The sequence below is a fragment of the Physeter macrocephalus genome, chromosome 1 (genome assembly GCF_002837175.3).
Source record: "Physeter macrocephalus isolate SW-GA chromosome 1, ASM283717v5, whole genome shotgun sequence".
Lineage (NCBI taxonomy): Eukaryota > Metazoa > Chordata > Mammalia > Artiodactyla > Physeteridae > Physeter > Physeter macrocephalus.
In genome coordinates, this window is record NC_041214.2 from 31,953,232 (window position 1) to 31,970,354 (window position 17,123).

Genomic DNA, 17,123 nt, shown 5'->3' on the forward strand with positions numbered 1-17,123 from the left:
CCCGGCCGGTGCCCCTGGAAGGCCGGGCTGCCCGCGTCAGTCGGACTCCAAGGACCAGAGGCCGCAGGAAGAGCCCGCTCGGACGGGCAGGAGAGGCAGGTGGGTCCGGGCACCGCCGTTTCAGACGGCCTTCCCGGGCCTCAGAGGCCTCAGGCTGCCGTCGACGCGGGCAGCGGCCCCAACCAAGACACTGAAGCTCGAACGCTGGCTGGGCGCACAGCCACGTCGCTCGTCGCCTCCCTTCTGGGCTGGGCGAGGGGCGGCAGCGCCCTTTGGGCGGCCTGGAAGCGCGGTTCCAGGAGAAAGGCCGCGAGGGCGGGGCTTGGGGCTGTGCGGGGCTTTCTCCTCACTTCGCGGTCAGCCAGGGCGAGGAGAGGCCGCGTTGCGCCAGCGCAGAGAGCCACATGGCGCGACCCAGCAGGGCCTCCGCGTTGGCGGACACCGAGGAAGCAGTGTAGTGCGAGAAGCCTACAGCCCACACTGGGGAAAGATGGGTCAACTAACGAATGTTTCACCACAACCCACACGCCTAAGAGGGAATTTGAGAGCGCATGGGGGAGGGGCAGAAAGACCAGGCGGCTCGCCGGGAGCATGCTCTGTACAGAGAGCCGTAAGTGGAGAGCCAGGCATGCGCAGTGAGCTTAGGGTGGGTTGGCAGCGGGGAGGGGCTGGCGTGAGCGGGCTGATGTGTTTATCCGGTTTTCTGGGTGGGCGGTCAAAGCGCACGCGTAAGGGCGAAAGGCGGTGGAGCTGGGTAGTGGAATGCGCATGCGCAGAGCGAGCCGGTAGCTCTGGGAGGGCGTGGAGGGGGCTCTTAGAGGAGAAGCAGGGGAAAAGGGAAGCGAAGGGAAAGCAAAGGGCGGGGGGAGGGGTGAGAGTGTGGTCTGCGCATGCGTGCGAGCGCTAGCGACGACGGCGGCGGGGGAGTCTCGGGGATGACAGTGGCTTTGCCCGTTGGGGTAACGGTCGTCGTCGCCGGCAGGGCCTGAGGCGTCGCACAGCCCGCGGGATCCATTAAGGCCGCAGCAGCCCGGGCCCTACCGAGCTAGAGTGGCGCGTGGAGTCGGGGTGAGGGCGGCGAGGCACGGGGGGAGGGGCCTGCGGCTGGGCCTTGCTGTGTGCGCTGGGCGGCGTCAGGGCCTGGCGGTGTGAGCGCTCGCCTCAGCCTCTGCCGCGGCCGGGTGGGCGCCGTGGGCGGCGGCGACCGTGGTGCTTGGCGGAGGAGGCGGCCGTGTGTGCCGCGCGGAGAAGATGGCCGGGCAGTGAGGGGGCGGCGCTTGCGCCTGGTGACCTCGGAGTAAGCGACTGAGAAGCGAGGGCCGCCGCCGCGGCCCGGCCAGGCCTGCTCCCCGCCCTCTCCCGCCGCCGCCGGCCCGCGCACTTCCTCCCCAGCCCTCCCCTCTCGGGCGGGGGCCTCTCCTGTCCGCTTCGCCACCTCAGGGAACTGCCGGGCTGTAGTCGCCGGGGCGGAGAGCCAGGCGTGTCCGATATGGAGAGAGCGGCGGCGGCTTCCGCCAGCCGCAGCAGCCACGTTCGTCGCCGCCGCGGCTCGGTGCACTAGATCGAGGAATCCGACGACCGCACCGCAGTCCTTGCCGTCGCCGCTGCCTCCGCGCCCGGCGCTGTGATGGAGTAAGGGCCTTGCAGCCCGTGAGAAGCGTGCCCGCCCCTGGACCGGGCCAGGGCCTGCTCCAGCGACCGCCCAGCTCGACCACAGGAGGTGCCTTCGCGTCCCGAGATGCAGCTCGAGCGCAGGCCGCCCGCCGAGCCGCGGGGCTAGACTGAGCGCCGAAGCCGCCGCGTTCTGCGCCCCGCGGCCGCTCGGGACAAACTCGAACGCTGGTTTCTCTCTTTTTTTTTTTCCCCTTGGTCTGAAAATCTCAGGGACGGAGGAGGGGCGCCAAGGCCCCATGTGTGGGAGGACTGCTACAGCTCTACAAACTTGTACGGATTTTGGTTACAACTTTGGCCAGTGGTTCTCCCCCGATTTCCTCCGAATTGTTGCAAATTCGCCATTGTTCCCTGGCTGCTTACAAAGTTGGATCCGGAATTTCTCTTCAACCGAGAGCCAACAGTGTCGAAGTGTCTGCAATGAACCCCGTGAATGCTACTGCTCTCTACATTTCCGCGAGCCGCCTAGTGCTCAACTACGACCCCGGAGACCCCAAGGCGTTTACAGAGATTAACAGGCTCTTGCCTTACTTCCGACAGTCCCTCTCGTGCTGCGTTTGCGGTGAGACGCTTTTTATTGTTCCCCTTTTAGTGCTTGTTTTAAAAAAAACTCTGGGCGATGGTAGCAGAAACGTTTGACGGCGGGTAGTTTGTATTAAACTTTTATTATTTGTGCGGTAGTTTTCGGTCTTTAGTTTTGAAACTCGGCAGAGGACTTTTCCCCGGCATTTCAGAAAGACAGAACCCTTCCAAACCGCTCTGTACAGCGGCCTCAATGTTCAAAGCTGTTATATTCGCCTTGGGTCGTTTCTGGTGTGTGTGTTTTTTTTTTAAAGAGGTGAAATATGCATCTATGTTGCTGTCCCCCTCTTTTTTTTTTTTTTTAAAGCTTTTGATACCAGAGCTGACTTAATACCTACTTTGGTTAAACGTGGTTAAACCTGTTAAAACACCTACATGTGGCGTGTTTGCATTTCCCCAAACGTGTTGTGTGTGGGTGGTGGAATGGCCGGTGAAGTCGGTGCGGAACTTTTCCCCCCGGGTTCTTCTAATGCTTTGACAGTTTGACGATAAACAGTGAGCCAGGGCAGACTGATGGTACTCAGTGCTTTTTAGCTGGTGGGATTTTTTACAGGATTACGTTTCTTTGTGGTTTTACTATATTGTGGCCTGGTAGAGGGTTATTTTGGGTGTTTTTGTTCAAGAGGTATTACTTTGTGCTGTGCAGGATATTTTCAAGTTATTTTTGAGAGATGAAGATATGCTAAATTGTCTAATAAATCCGTGTCTCAAAAGTGATAATAATTTGTGATTATTATCTCAGTGATTAATTGTATGCGTTTAATAATTTATTTTTGAAAAAACTTAGACTGAAAAAGTTAACATAAAGGAAAGGGTAACTGGCAAAACCAAAACAGTAATACTCCACTTCATATTCTTACTTCGCCAAAACTTTTGAGGTTTTGTTGACCACTTACTTGTTTAGTCAGAATTTGAGAAATTCAGGCATTTCAGGCTTTCACTTTATCTTAAGAGAAATTTTGCGACTGTAGTGGCTGAAGGGAGAAATGGTATTCGTTTGAGATTCATTCAGCATTTTCCGTATAGCTCTGGGGCAAAGCCCTGAGGGGGTACAGAAGAGGTGGAGAGTGGTTTTTTTTGCACATCGGGTTCTTAATCTCATAAACATTTAAGTAACTCTTACAAGCGATTAAGTGCTACTCTGACTGGTAACTGACACTTAACACCTTTATAGAGAAGCAGTTGGCCCTGGTAAATCACTTAATTGCCCTGGGCCTCAGTTTCTTAACATGTAAAATGAGAGCTTTGGGCTAGATTCAAAGTTTCTTTTCCGCTTATATTTTACAAATATAGTATAAGAATTTGCTTAGTTTCAGCGTACTCCGCCACCCCACTCTCACTTTTTTTATTTTAAATGGAGTGCTTTTTTTTTTTATGTCTTCATAGCTTTTGATAGTTTGTGGAATGAGGAGATGAGGCTACTATAACTTCTTTCAACACAAACCTTTATTTTGGTGGGGGAATTGCTACTGTGGTGATGTAGAGGGCATAGACCAGCCCATTCTGGCCTGCTAGAACTGCAGTAGAGAGTGATGTCATTATCCAGGTAACACTTGAAGATCTGGTAGGTCTGCTTTTTACATGGTGGACTTAGCTCCAAAGAGGGAAATGGTAGTTTTGCAGATGCTTGGAATTTTAAGTTCTTATCAGTAGCTTCAGGACAGTTGTGGTCTAACTGAACATTTTCCCAGAATCTAACCTGGATTTTAAAAACTGGTGTTAAAGATAAAGGTACATTAAAAAGTCCAACTGTAGCTTTTTTTTTTTAAAATCAGTCTTGACAACTCAAAGGAATTTTTCTGACATTGGGGCTTTTAATTATTCCTTCTTGTTCAAGCTTCTCTTCCCACCATACTATGCAAAAGATTTGTGGGTTCTACTTCTCCCTTATAATTGAGTAGCTGGCATAAAATTTCAGCAATATGGATGTAGGTTCAGTTTTTTCCCCTCATCTCTTTGGACATAAGTCTGTGGTTATGAAGAGATGGGGGAAAAAAACCCAGATATTTGAATTCAGATCCAACATTTTTCATCTTTGTGTCAGATACTGTCCTGGACTCTTTTTCCTAGCTGGAAAGCATAAACTCCTTCCAGTTAACAGGGCATGTGCCGTCTTATTTCATTAGGATAATAGATGCTGTAAATAGGGAGTTTGTTTCAACAGGTCCTTCACGGTCTGACCCAAACCTCCCCTTTCAGCTTTGTATTTAATTGCCCTCTTAATTCCTAATAATTTCTCGGCTTCAGCCAGTTTGATATTTTTGTCTTTTCGAACATACATGCCTTATGTCTTCCTTCTCTTTTCCCCACCTTTGCTCCTTGAAGTTCCTTCTGCCTAAAATGTATTCTTTTTGTGTATGGTCTAACTCATCAACTCTCTCCCTCCTCAGTGAATTCTTTGTTCTGTCACAGATGTTTTTTAACTCTTTCAAATTATTCTATCTTAGGGAAAATATTATTATTTTTGTACATTTCTGTGTTCCTTCTGCCTCATTCTCTCCTGTTCAGTGACTAGCATGTAGGTGTTTATGACAGACTCAGAAAGAAAGAGGAGGTGAGGGAGGGGAAAAAAGGTCTATGAACTTTGCAGTTAGGTACAAATCTTAACTTTTCTACTTTCTGTCTAGGGCAGTTATTTTAACTTTTTGCCTAAATTTCTTGTATCTACAAAAGGGGATAATATCTTCTTTAAGTTTGTTTTTCCAAATTTGTGTTATATGTGAGTTTATTTTTAAGTGGTAAAAACCTTTTGAACCCATGAGAACAAGTCTGTGGACTTTGTGCCACCCTTGCGCAGAGGTGGACAAAGGTAGGGGGAAGTGAGAGAAGAGATTGAACTGTCTGGTCAAATATTCTCAAACCTAGATTATTCACTGGAACTACAGGTTTTGTTATCATTGTTCTTTGAAATGTTAATTAGTTGATTATCACTGCTTGTTTTTCAGTTGCTTTGTATGTTTAAACTTTCTGGTGAATGGGATAGCAATGCTCCAGAGAGTTATTTTACTTTTTAGGCCACAGAAGCAGTGACCAAGACAGTATTACTGTGGGTACTATTTCTGTGTCAGTTCGTTCCCCTTGTTCTTAACGTTGGACTTGCTTTATCATTTATCACGAAGTATGTAGAATTAATTTTCTTTTGATGGCATGAAATTCAATAATTCTGCCCTAGGGATTTTAAGTTTTTTATTAAGCTTTTATATCCTCAAATGACATAACAAGTTTGATATGTAGAATCAAATACTGTTAAAACTGGAAGGACATGTTAAGTGGAAAAATAGTATTCTCTGAGATTTGGAGTCCTGTAAATTAATCATGGTCAAATCTCAGGGACATGAATATTTCCCTGATGTTTTAAATTCTAGAAACAAAGTGGTTTTGGCTTTTACTGAAGAGTTGTGGAACTTTTGGATATCCAGTTTCTTATTTATAAAATAGGAAGGAGCTGGAGAATAGTGTTTCCCACTGACCTAAGGTGACCAAGTTTTTGTTTTGTATGTTAAGGACTTAAAAAAGCAAATCCTGTCATCTTTTCTTACTACTGCTACTCTCACATGCCACTACAAGGTACGTGGTTCCGAGGGTGAGAGTCTTGCTGGTCTTGTTCACTGTTGTAGCCCTGCACCTGACAGTTCCTGGCTGAACAAGCATTGTTGAATGGGTGAAACTGCCGATAAAAAGAGCAAGGTTCAAAGTAGGAAGGATGTGCTCTCAGAATAAAGTATATGCCTTAAAATTAAATAGATTTAGCTTTATGAAAGACTACTTTCATTTTCCTTATTTTTCTCATTTTGGCATTGTTTGTGGGCCCACTTAGGAATTAGTGCAGTAGATTATCTCAAGAACCTCTTCCAGTTCTGGAGTTCTGATTCTTTTAGGAGAAATACTTTGTTTTTGACTGAGCAAACAATTTGTAAATAGCAAGAATCTTCTAAAATGAAATTTGAACATTTAGCGTGATTTATTTTAAACTACATATCTTTTAGAGGCTAAATTAAAAGGCCATTTGTTTAATCGTATGTTAAGCGTTATGCTAATGTTTTATATTTATATTTTTCTCAAGTGTGAGTTCATTTGATACTTAAGATGTTATTTTTCTTGTACTTAAAATCACTATAATTAAATTTTTTATTGTAGTAAGCATATAATGTAAAATTTTCCATCTTAACCATTTTTAAGTGTACAGTTCAGTAGTGTTGAGTATATTTACATTATTGTGAAACAGGTTTCCAGAACTTTTTGATCTTGTAAATCTGAAACTCTGTACCCAACAACCAACCACCATTTTCTTCCTTCCCCCCAACCCCTTGTAACCACCATTCTGTTTTTCTGTCTCTGAATTTGACTACTGTAGATTCCTCATATAAGTAGAATCATGCAATACTTGTCTTTGTTGACTGGCTTATTTCACTTAGCATAATGTCTTAAAGGTTCATCCGTGTTGTAGCATGAGACAGGATTTCTTTCCTATTTGAGGCTGAATAATATTCTATTGTATGTATACACTATGCTTAGTTTATTCATTCATCCAACATTGGACATTTGAGTTGCTTCCACCTCTTGGCTGTTGTGAATAGTGTTAAGAACATGGGTGTGTAAACACTCTTTGAGACCCTGCTTTCAGTTCTTTTGAATATATACCCAGAAGTAGGATTGCAGGATTGTGTGGTATTTCTATTTTTATTGTTTGAGGAGCTCCGTACTGTTTTCCATAGTGGTTGCACCGTTTTACAATCCTACCAGCAGAACAAGGTTTCCAGTTAGTTTTTCCGTATCTTTGCCAACACTTGTGTTTCCTGTTTTGGTTTTTGTTATTGGTGTGTGTGTGTTTGTTTTTTGGATAGTAGCCATCCTAATGGGTGTGAGATGATATCTCATTGTGGTTTTGATTTTCATTTCTCTAATGATTAGTGATGTTGGTGATCTTTGCATATGCTTCTTGGCTGTTTGTATATCATCTTTGGAGAATCACTATCATTTTTTTATTCTGAAAAAAATTTTTTTTTTTTTTTGCTCACAAAATCTTTATTAATCACCATGATGTTCTCAGTGCTGGAATAAAAAGATGAATTAAGACACATGGCCCCTACCCATATGTTGCTCAGTGTTACAGGGAAGACATAAGTAAACCAGCAATTATTGTGTGTTAGAGGCACTTATGTTATTACCAATATTGATGTAATATTAACTTACTTGTAAGTTAATTTTGTCACATGTGTAAAAATTTCAGAAATTAACAGTAAGTGAGATTTTCCCCCCACGTAACTCGTTTTTGAATAACTGTTTGGGTCAAAGTTTGGGCAACCCTCACTGGCGTTAAAGCAGAGTTTGGTTTACTAGTTTTTTCTTGGGGCTTAAGTTTACCTGTTCTCTCTGATCTGGGAAGAATTCTTTAGGGAACATTTATCTAGTAGGCTGGTTAAGGAAGAACAATATTTAGTACTGTGTTCTGGCAGATACTCTTCTTTTATGTCAGATATATTAATTTAACTGTTGGTTTCTTTTCCTAAGAAAAATCTCCTTTTTACAATTTCCCCTTTTAGTATTCCAAAATTAGTTCTAAAATATTAGTTCCTACTTGGTTATGTTTATGTACAGTGAAATTGCCTTAGGGAAAGGACTCTAAATGCATTGTTCTGGATACTGAGAGAGAAGAAAAGAGCTTTGATCCATCAGCCTTTGTTATATGATAAAACCAACTGAAAAGTTAATAATACCAGTTTAAATAATGATTTGGGGCAGACAGTATGGTACTGTAGAATTAGGCAGCAGAAATTGTTGCAATCTAGTGAGAACTAGGAAGTATGGTGCTTGAGCTAGGCCAGGAGGAATGGTGAAAAGTGAACATTTTCATCAAGGCTTGAGGGAGAGAACATTGGCTTGTTTAGGCTGCAGAAAATCAAGTTTATCTCTAACGAAGAGTCCTTGTAGGAGAGTCCATCCATGCCCTATAGTGGTAACTCAGGGGCCTTTTTGCAGGGAACCTTGATGCCAGGCTAAGGAATTTGACATTTACCTCGTAGACCTGTTCTTTTTCAAAGTGTGCTCTGTAGCCCACCTAAATCAAACCTAAAAGGATTGTTAAAATTCATATTCCCAATTATCATATCAGGCTGATTGAATTGGAATCTCTGTGGGCAGGGCCTTGTAATGTGCATTTTATGCCCCCCGCCCCCTGCCCCTCGTCTTGATATGGGTAGGGGAATTTGCAAATCCCTGTTGTGTTTGAGAAATATTTTAAGTAGGAGAGTGATATTATATAGATTTTGTTTTAAAAAAGGTTAGTTTAGGGATAGACTATAGGATTGATTATTGGAGTGTGGTGAAACCCAGTTAGGAAGGATATCAGATGTATCCATATTATAGAAGCCGGAATAGTGGTGGTAGTGAAAAGGAAACAACATAAGATAACGCAAAGGGAAAATTTTGTCCTCTTTATGGTTATCATAACAGCTTAATTTTTTGGTATACTGTATTACAATTTGTCTTTGGTTAGGCATATTTCACTGTGAATAGATTAAATATTTTCTATCCTTATTTATAAACATGTGTAGTACAGTGCTTTCACAGGGTATATACTTTATAGAAAGTACTGAGTTGTATGGAAGAGCCATAAAGCCTGGCTTATCAGGTGCTTGGGAGAGGATTCAGTTAAGATAGGAAATAGACGGGATCTAGTGTGGGCCTGAGGAGAATGAAGAGAAGGATGAGACAGTGTTTAGTAATTTGATGGTGCCTGGGAGTTGGGATTAGTGAGGAAATGTTATTGGAAATATATTTAGGAAAGGCTAAAATCTAAAAACTTTAATTTTGTGCCCCTTCCTGGAAACCTTGATTTTAAAATCATAAGATATACTATTTGATATAGTAAAACAAACAACATATTTTTTGAGTCTTGGGGTTGTGGTTTTCATTCTTTCAGATTAGTTTGAACATTTAGTCCTCCTCCTGTGTTTGCACTCCTTGTTTTCATTGCATTGATAGCATACTGTCACTAATTGGTTAATGCCTTATTGTATTAGCTTCTCAGTTGACACCTTCCCTCAGAGTCCACCTGGCTACATTTTAATGTATGGTTTAATCTGTTTTTATGAGGTCTCATTAAATTTTATCTTTTAATTTAAAAGGTGGTATTTCAGAATCTTTATTTTAATTTATATTTTTCTCTTTGTCCATCATCTTTGACTTTTTTTCTTATCCGTTTAGTTTCTGCTATTGGCTTTCCTCTTTTAAAGATTTCTTTTTATTGTTCCGATGTCAGGAAATTAATTCAGATAATTTTTTTCACCTTAATTAGTGTATGTCTGGCCATTTTCCTTATCTTTTCCTTGTTCTGACCCCGTAATATTTTAACAGAATTATTCTAGTTCCTTGCCTTTCTGTTCAGAAATCTTGAATCTTTGCAGATTTGGAATATCTGCCTATCTCAACCTGTTTTTAATCTAGTTTTATAGCCGGAATATTTTTTGTGTTTTGAATTTAGTTTGTCTTATCAATTAGCATTTGTCCATTTTTATTGTTACAATCCACAGAAAATGCGCACTTAAAATGTTGCCTGGCATCAAATTTGGAAATAACTTAGGTTTTCTGGCAAAGTCAAGTAGTATTAAAATTCTTTTTGCAACAATTAAAGGCATACCTAGGGACTTCCCTTGGTGGTCCAGTGGTTAAGACTCCCGCACTTCCATTGCAGGGTGTGTGGGTTCGATCCCCGGTTGGGGAACTAAGATCCTGCATGCCCGGCGGCCAAAAAAAAAAGGCATACCTAAAGTGGAGGTGGGTGTCCGGGGTATAGCTTTTGACCTCCTCTCAATCCTGCTAAATGCCATTCCCTTGAAGTTTAAATCTCTGCTGTTCTGAAATTTGGGACTGGCCATATATAATATGGGATTCTAGGGTTAGAAGGCAGCATTCCAATTGAGGTATCTTTGTGTTGGATTTCTGAATCCCCTCTACAGTTTATCAGTTGGTTGTCCAGCTTGTGAGTGAATTTATTCAAGATGTGACATAGGATATGACTAGCATATTCTATCCACCAGAAGCTGTGAGCTGTTTCAGGGATCCTTTTATAGTGTCATTGAGCTTGCCAGCTCAATTTTTACATATGTTTTACAAGGAAGGTATTACTAGGTTATTCTTCATGATGAGAATTTATAAAGCTTTAGACAGAAAGCACCATAAATCATATAGTCATTTCTTCACATCAAATAACTCTTTCTGTAATATTCTTGAAAGTTCACCTAAGCCTTTTCCTTAATACCTCTGGGGTAGGGAGCTAAATTTTACTCTGCAAAATAGCCCTATCTATTTTTAACCATAGAATTCTAATGTTGTTGGGATCTTGAATTATTTTGTGAAACCTTACCAGGATAAGAATCAGCGTTGCTTTATCTTGTTTGCAGTCAGAATAGTTATTGGTTCACAGTGTGTATGGTCAGTTAAAACATTTTCATAAGTTGGTTGATGGTGTTGTTTAGATCTTCTGTGTCATTACTGATTTTCTATTGTCAATTTTTGAGAGTTGTTGAAATCTCGAACTGTAATTATGGATTTATCAGTTTCTCTTTGGAATTTCTATCAGTTTTTGCTTCATGTATTTTGAAGTTCTGTTTTTAGGTGCATAAAATAATTCTGAACATATGGAATATAGTGAAAACGTATAATGTAATAATCACATAGTTAATTTTTACTGTTCTGCTGTACTCCTGTAGAAGTTTTGTTGCCCTTTGGTTTTTCTTCTCTGCATGGGTCATATTTTCCTACTTTTTTGCATACCTAGTTAATTTTGATTGGATGCTAGATATTGTGAATTGTACCTTGTTGGTAAAATTTTACCTTGTGGGTGGGTATTTCTGGTACTATAAATATTATTGAGCTTTGTTTTTGGAATTTGGTTAAGTTGCTTGCAGATAGTTTGATCCTTGATCCTTTCAAGGCTTGTTTTTAAGCTTTTTTTTGGGTGGAACCAGAGCAGGCCTTTGGGGCTATTTTTTTGCGGTACGAGGGCCCCTCACTGTTGTGGCCGCTCCTGTTGTGGAGCACAGGCTCCAGACGCGCAGGCTCAGCGGCCATGGCTCACGGGCCCAGCTGCTCCGCGGCATGTGGGATCTTCCCGGACCGGGGCACGAACCTGTGTCCCCTGCATCGGCAGGTGGACTCTCAACCACTGTGCCACCAGGGAAGCCTGAGGCAAGAACCTTTTGACTGCTCTATCTAATGCCTCGTGAATTATGAGGTTTCTCACACTAGGTGGTGGGAATAGGAATTGTTCTGCTGCCTCTGAGTTATAGGGATTGTTTTTTTTGTTCCTTTCTGGGGATTCTTTCTCCATCCTGGGGTAATTTCCTCATAAACATGTACTGATCATTCAGTACTCAGCTGAAGATTTGAAAGAGACCATCTATAAATATGGCGTTCTTTCTCTGTGCGGCTCTGTCATCTCTAGTACTCTGCCCTGAGAAGTCCAGCTGCCTTGTCTTCGCTACTTTGTCTTCTCAACTCAGGGAGACTACTGGGCTTTGTCTTGGTTCTCCCTCCTTGTGCTGTGGCCTGAAGATTATCTCCAGACAGCAAGCTGGGGCAATTGTAGGGCTTAGCTCATTTGTTCCTCCATGCACGGATCACTGTGTCTGTTGCCCAGTATATCTGAAAACCATTGTTTTGTCCAGTTTTTGTTTCAGTTGGGAGAGTAAGTCTCCCAACTGAAACAAAAATGAAACAAAATGTAATTATTCCATTCTGTCTGGAAGCAGAATCAGATTATATTCTAAACCTACACTGTCCTATATAGCAGCCACTTAGTTGTGACAATTTTAAAAACAGTTTTTTAGTTATACTGAGATACATCTTAAGTGCTCAGTAGCCACATGTGGGTAATAGTTACCTTACTGTAGATATAAAAGATTTTCATCATTGCATAAAAAAGTTCTACTGGACAGTGCTATAACAACTAAAGAACTTAGATTTGTTCCTGAAAGCTGTGGGAGCATTGAAAGATGCCTTCAGTGTTTTCATCTGAGGTTTTGATTTTAAAACATTGAGCTGGATAGGGTTATGAACAGATCACTGGAGCTCACCACTATAGACTTAAAAAACAACTCCCCCAAATCAGTGTTAGTGAATTGGGTTCAAGAAGGTGTTCCATAGTGTTCATGTAGTAAAAGATTTCCGTTATTTAAAAAAGAGAAGATAATTTAACTGTTTTTCTTCCTCTAAAGTGAGGCAATTTGAGATGTCAAGTGACTGCTGGACCAAATCACGTGCCATACCAGTTAATAATTCTGCCAAACCTTTCTGCCATGAGGGTTTTAAATTGTTTTAATACTCAGTCACGTATTTTATTAATTCTTAGTCATATTGTTTTAGTTCTCTCAATTTTTCATATATCCATTCAATGGATCATTGATTGGGGGCAAGAAACATTAAGAAAATTAGGTTGCTCTTGAAATACTAGGTAATGAGGAACATAAAAATACTAATGATTCCAAATATCTGGTTCATGATTATTATTATCCCTCTCTGTAAATTGTCTTTGTTCTCTTAATTTTCTCCATATCAACAAGTTGTAGGTAATTATCCAAAAAGCAATGTTAGCAGGAGAATACATAGTGATATACAGTATGGCCTTTTATTTTTAGAGAATAAAGACTAACTACACTTGCTGTGTGTTATTTGAAGTGTTTGCAAACACCAGTCTAAAGCCACCCTTAGTTTATCATTTAGTAACAAAACACTAAAAATTTTTTTTGTAAAAGATACAAGAATTACACATACCAAGTCACATTTACAGCTTTGTCCTTGCATAATATATTCAATTTTAGCCTATGTTTTTAACATTCATGAGTTTATAAACAAGAGAGGTCCTTTAAAAATAGATATATTGCGAAAATGCATTTATTACATTATTTAAATAAAGCAAGATGTAGCCCTTGTTAGTGGGAAGTCAAAATTTCTCTTTGTATGTTTTATTAAAATGAACTTTATAGTATAATCTTTGATAATATGTTTATTTAAAAAATTTCTTGAAATCTTTTAATCACATTTCTTACTTAACTGATTAGAAAAAAGTCCCAGTTCATCAAGGCAAAAAAGGTTAAAGTATCTTTAATCCCAGTTGTGGATCAGAATTTGTTGGGAATCTTTTTAAAAATACACATTCCTGGGCAGTATCTTCAGTTATTGAGTCAGTCTGAAGCAGGCCATCTAGGTGATTCTAATACTAATCCATGGATGAGAGTAGTGCTGTCTTTGAATACTCCTTATGTGAGGTTTATAGGTGTACTTAAACGAAAATACATGTGCCAATAAATTTAAGTAATGCTTTGTTAAGCAAGTTTCTTGACATTGGTAGTTTTCAGTTTTAAGACACTAATGTAAATTTGGGGATGACTCTCCAGGAGGGTATTAAAGCAAACCTGTTAATGCATTCTGGTACATTGGAACACCAGTTTGGGAAATTTGGATCTAGCTTCATATTGATTTATTCAATTAACGTTTGCTGTTCAGCTGTGAATCGATTTAATTGTGCCTAATTGACTAGCCTGTTTTATCGTATTGGTAATAATTTAATGAGAGACCGTCATGGCTTTGCTAAAATATGAAAATAACAATGTTACAGAAGTGCTCTGTAACCACAAAACACTCTACAAAATCTACCCTGCATAATTATTAAGATAAATGGTGTCTGGCATTCTCTTTTAATTCTCACTAGAATGTGAAACGAGGCATGACTTGAGTTTATGAATGTGTTGTGGTTTATATATCATCCATTTAATAATGTATGGTCAGTGTTTGGTTTTTTAGTTATAATAGTACTTGACTGGTGAAGCTTACTTACTTGGTATAAACTGTTGATACATCCAAGAGTATCAGGAAGTATTTTTCATAGTTGTAGGTTGACCAAAGACATAAAAGTTAAAGAAACTCTGAAATTTAACCATTCAGATGTTCAGTAAACAGCTTGGCTTGAGTAACGTTCATACTTTTAAAATTGCGATATTTAACAGTTGATTTCCATTTTTCATTTTTCTGCAGACTGGTTGTAATCCTTTTCCCAAACTGGAAACACAGATTTTGTCTTTTTTTTCACCGCCCACTCCCCTGGTGTACTTGTTTAGCTATCACTGGTCTCTCAGTATAGTAGTGCTTAGTTATTTAAAGTGATGCAGTGAACTTTACAATAATTACTGGGTCACGTGGTCAAAATACCTCTCTCTGTGTCACCATTTTTAGTGACTAATGCATATCTATTATAATATTTCTTTATTTTAAATTAAAATGCACATTTTCTTGTCATACTGTGAAATTATTTGTGCTAGATATTTTAAAGAAAAGTTTACAGGTTTGTGGAATCCAGATGATCAGGGGCTGTAGGTGGTTTAGGACATAGCTGCTTGAATATTTAATTAGAGAACTAATAATTTGCTTGAAACTTTAGTTTGTTGTTTGGACTTGCTGATTTTTTTTTTTTTTTTTTTTTTTTTTTTTTTTTTTTTGCGGTATGCGGGCCTCTCACTGTTCTAAAATAAATTGTGTTAAAGTTTAAAGGAACATATTCTAAGTGCTGCTTAGTCAAAAATTTAAAAAGAATGGACCTGGGTTAGGAAGCTCTGCCAAAAGGAAAATGGTGCTGTCTTCTTAAGAGGATGCTCTAATTTCAAATTCATTTCTCTTTGATGAGCTTATTCTTTTTTTAAAAAAATTTTTTATTTTTTATACAGCAGTTTTTTATTAGTTATATATTTTATACACATTAGTGTATATTTGTCAAACCCAATGAGTAGCATTCATACTCATGAATTTCGCCTAATGAAAAGATTTTTAAGAGGTTTAGACTTCAACATATGTCTGCAAAAAAGTATATTGGGCACAGGTTTTGTAAAACTAAAAACAAGCTTTAAAAAGGACAGTTTAAATTGTCTAAATCACTTAATTCATCTATGCCCATTTGCTAAGTGATACATAAGATCTTTTTATGGTATTGTCATTTTTGTTCTTAGCTGAATCCAGATTATTATTCCCATGTGTTTCTGTATCTAGGAGATTTCTTACTATTGTTTCAAGACATACTTTACATCTTTAATTTTGGGGTGTAATTTTGGTGCTGTAGTTCAGTGATGTAAAAAATGTCCAAGTATCCTTTGCTAAATGCACAGTACTTGGTATATAGCAGGGCCTCAGAAGTTACTTGCTGAAGTGATTGAGGAAAGAGGAATATTTTTTTAAATGAAGATAGCCTAAACAATTCTTCATTTGGAAAAGTTGGAGAATGGGGATATTTAGATCAGTGGATTGGATTATGGAAGGATTATTGTTCAGGCCCTATGTCAGACTTTGACATCAGTAGAAGTATATTCTCCCAGTCTTTATATGTGCCTTGATAATGCTATTGGAGATTGATTGAATCTAAGCTGAATGGCTATGACTCAGAGTCAGCATAGTTACTCTCACACCGCAGGAAGAATAAGGTGTATGTATGTATTGGGGTTGATCAGCATCAGTTTAATGCTGCTACTATTAATAATGCTTTCTAAAGTGATATCACTTACAAAAACCAACTGTACATATTTTACACTTAATATTATATGTATAACATCCATTTAATATATATACATATATGTGTACATATGTACATATATATACATATATACATATATATACACACACACACAGTTTTTAGCTAAGATTTCTCATGCTGTAAATTCATAGACTGATATGCGGGCTGAGGTTTTTTTTGTTGGGCTCTGTTTACAGAGGAGGTAGTACAATGCTTTATAGCATATATGTTCACTTAAAACATTTAAGATTAACTTTAAAAATTGAGCTTGGTGTGTAGCGAAACCAGGTAGGACACTTGTAGCTCCAATTTCTATGCAGTAAAGATTTCCTGACCCTCACAAAACTGTTATTGGTCATCCATTCTCCCCTTCGTTTCACTCTTCCTGACCCACTCACTATTCATTACTGCCAGTACCTGTTCTTCTGTCTCCTTCCCCCAAAAGGTTTTACATCTTGTGGTTTATATGTTGATTTCTGTTATGGCCCAATTTCAGTGATTATTCTTTTTCATAAGTGAAAAGCTAAAATTGTCTCAGTGGATGCCATGGACTTAGTAGCGGAAGTAGGAATGCTGCTGGTTAAGTAGAAAAAATACTAGATTGGAAATCAATAGACTAAGCTTCTATTTCTCATTGCTAGTAACTAGCTGTGTAATCTTATGAAAGACCATCTTGGTTAAAATGAGGCCATGGGACAAGTTTATTTCCAAGGTCACTCCCAACTCTAGTGTGCTTTTTATGATTCATTCATTGTACATTTATTAGGTGCTGGCTTATGTGCCAACACTGGTTTAAAGATACAGAGATAAATAAGTTTCTGGCCTTGAGTGAGACCCAGTGAATGGTGACAGTATAATGTGATAAGTGCTATAATAGGAGAATGTGCAAAGTGCTTTTTGAACAAACTGAGGGCTAGGAATTAAGGAAGGCTTCCTCTCCGAGGTCATATTTGAGTCAATTCTTAAAGAGTAAATAGTTTAGTGAATTCCCTGGTGACACAGTGGTTAAGAATCTGCCTGCCAATGCAGGTGACACGGGTTCAAGTCCTGGTCCGGGAAGATCCCACATGCAGCGGAGCTACTAAGCCTGTGCACCATAACTACTGAGCCTGCGCTCTAGAGCCCAGGAGCCACAACTACTGAGCCTGCATGCCACAACTAATGAAGCCCGCGAGCCTAGAGCCCGTGATCCGCAACAAGAGAAGCCACTGCAATGAGAAGCCTGCACACCACAATGAAGAGTAGCCCCTGTGCACCGCAACTAAAGCCCACGTGCAGCAACGAAGATCCAACGCAGCAAAAAAAAAAAAAAAAA

At 40.1% G+C, this 17,123-nt stretch overlaps 1 protein-coding gene across 1 annotated transcript in view; it reads left to right on the plus strand.

The window, feature by feature from the left end:
• The first annotated feature begins 1,754 nt into the window (after positions 1–1,754).
• Positions 1,755–17,123, plus strand: part of MSL2 (MSL complex subunit 2) — a 45,520-nt gene continuing 30,151 nt past the window's right edge. The window contains exon 1 of the mRNA XM_007102548.4: positions 1,755–2,233. Within this exon, the coding sequence (XP_007102610.1) occupies positions 2,092–2,233 (142 nt within the window). The 5' untranslated portion in view covers positions 1,755–2,091. The remainder of the gene's footprint in view (positions 2,234–17,123) is intronic.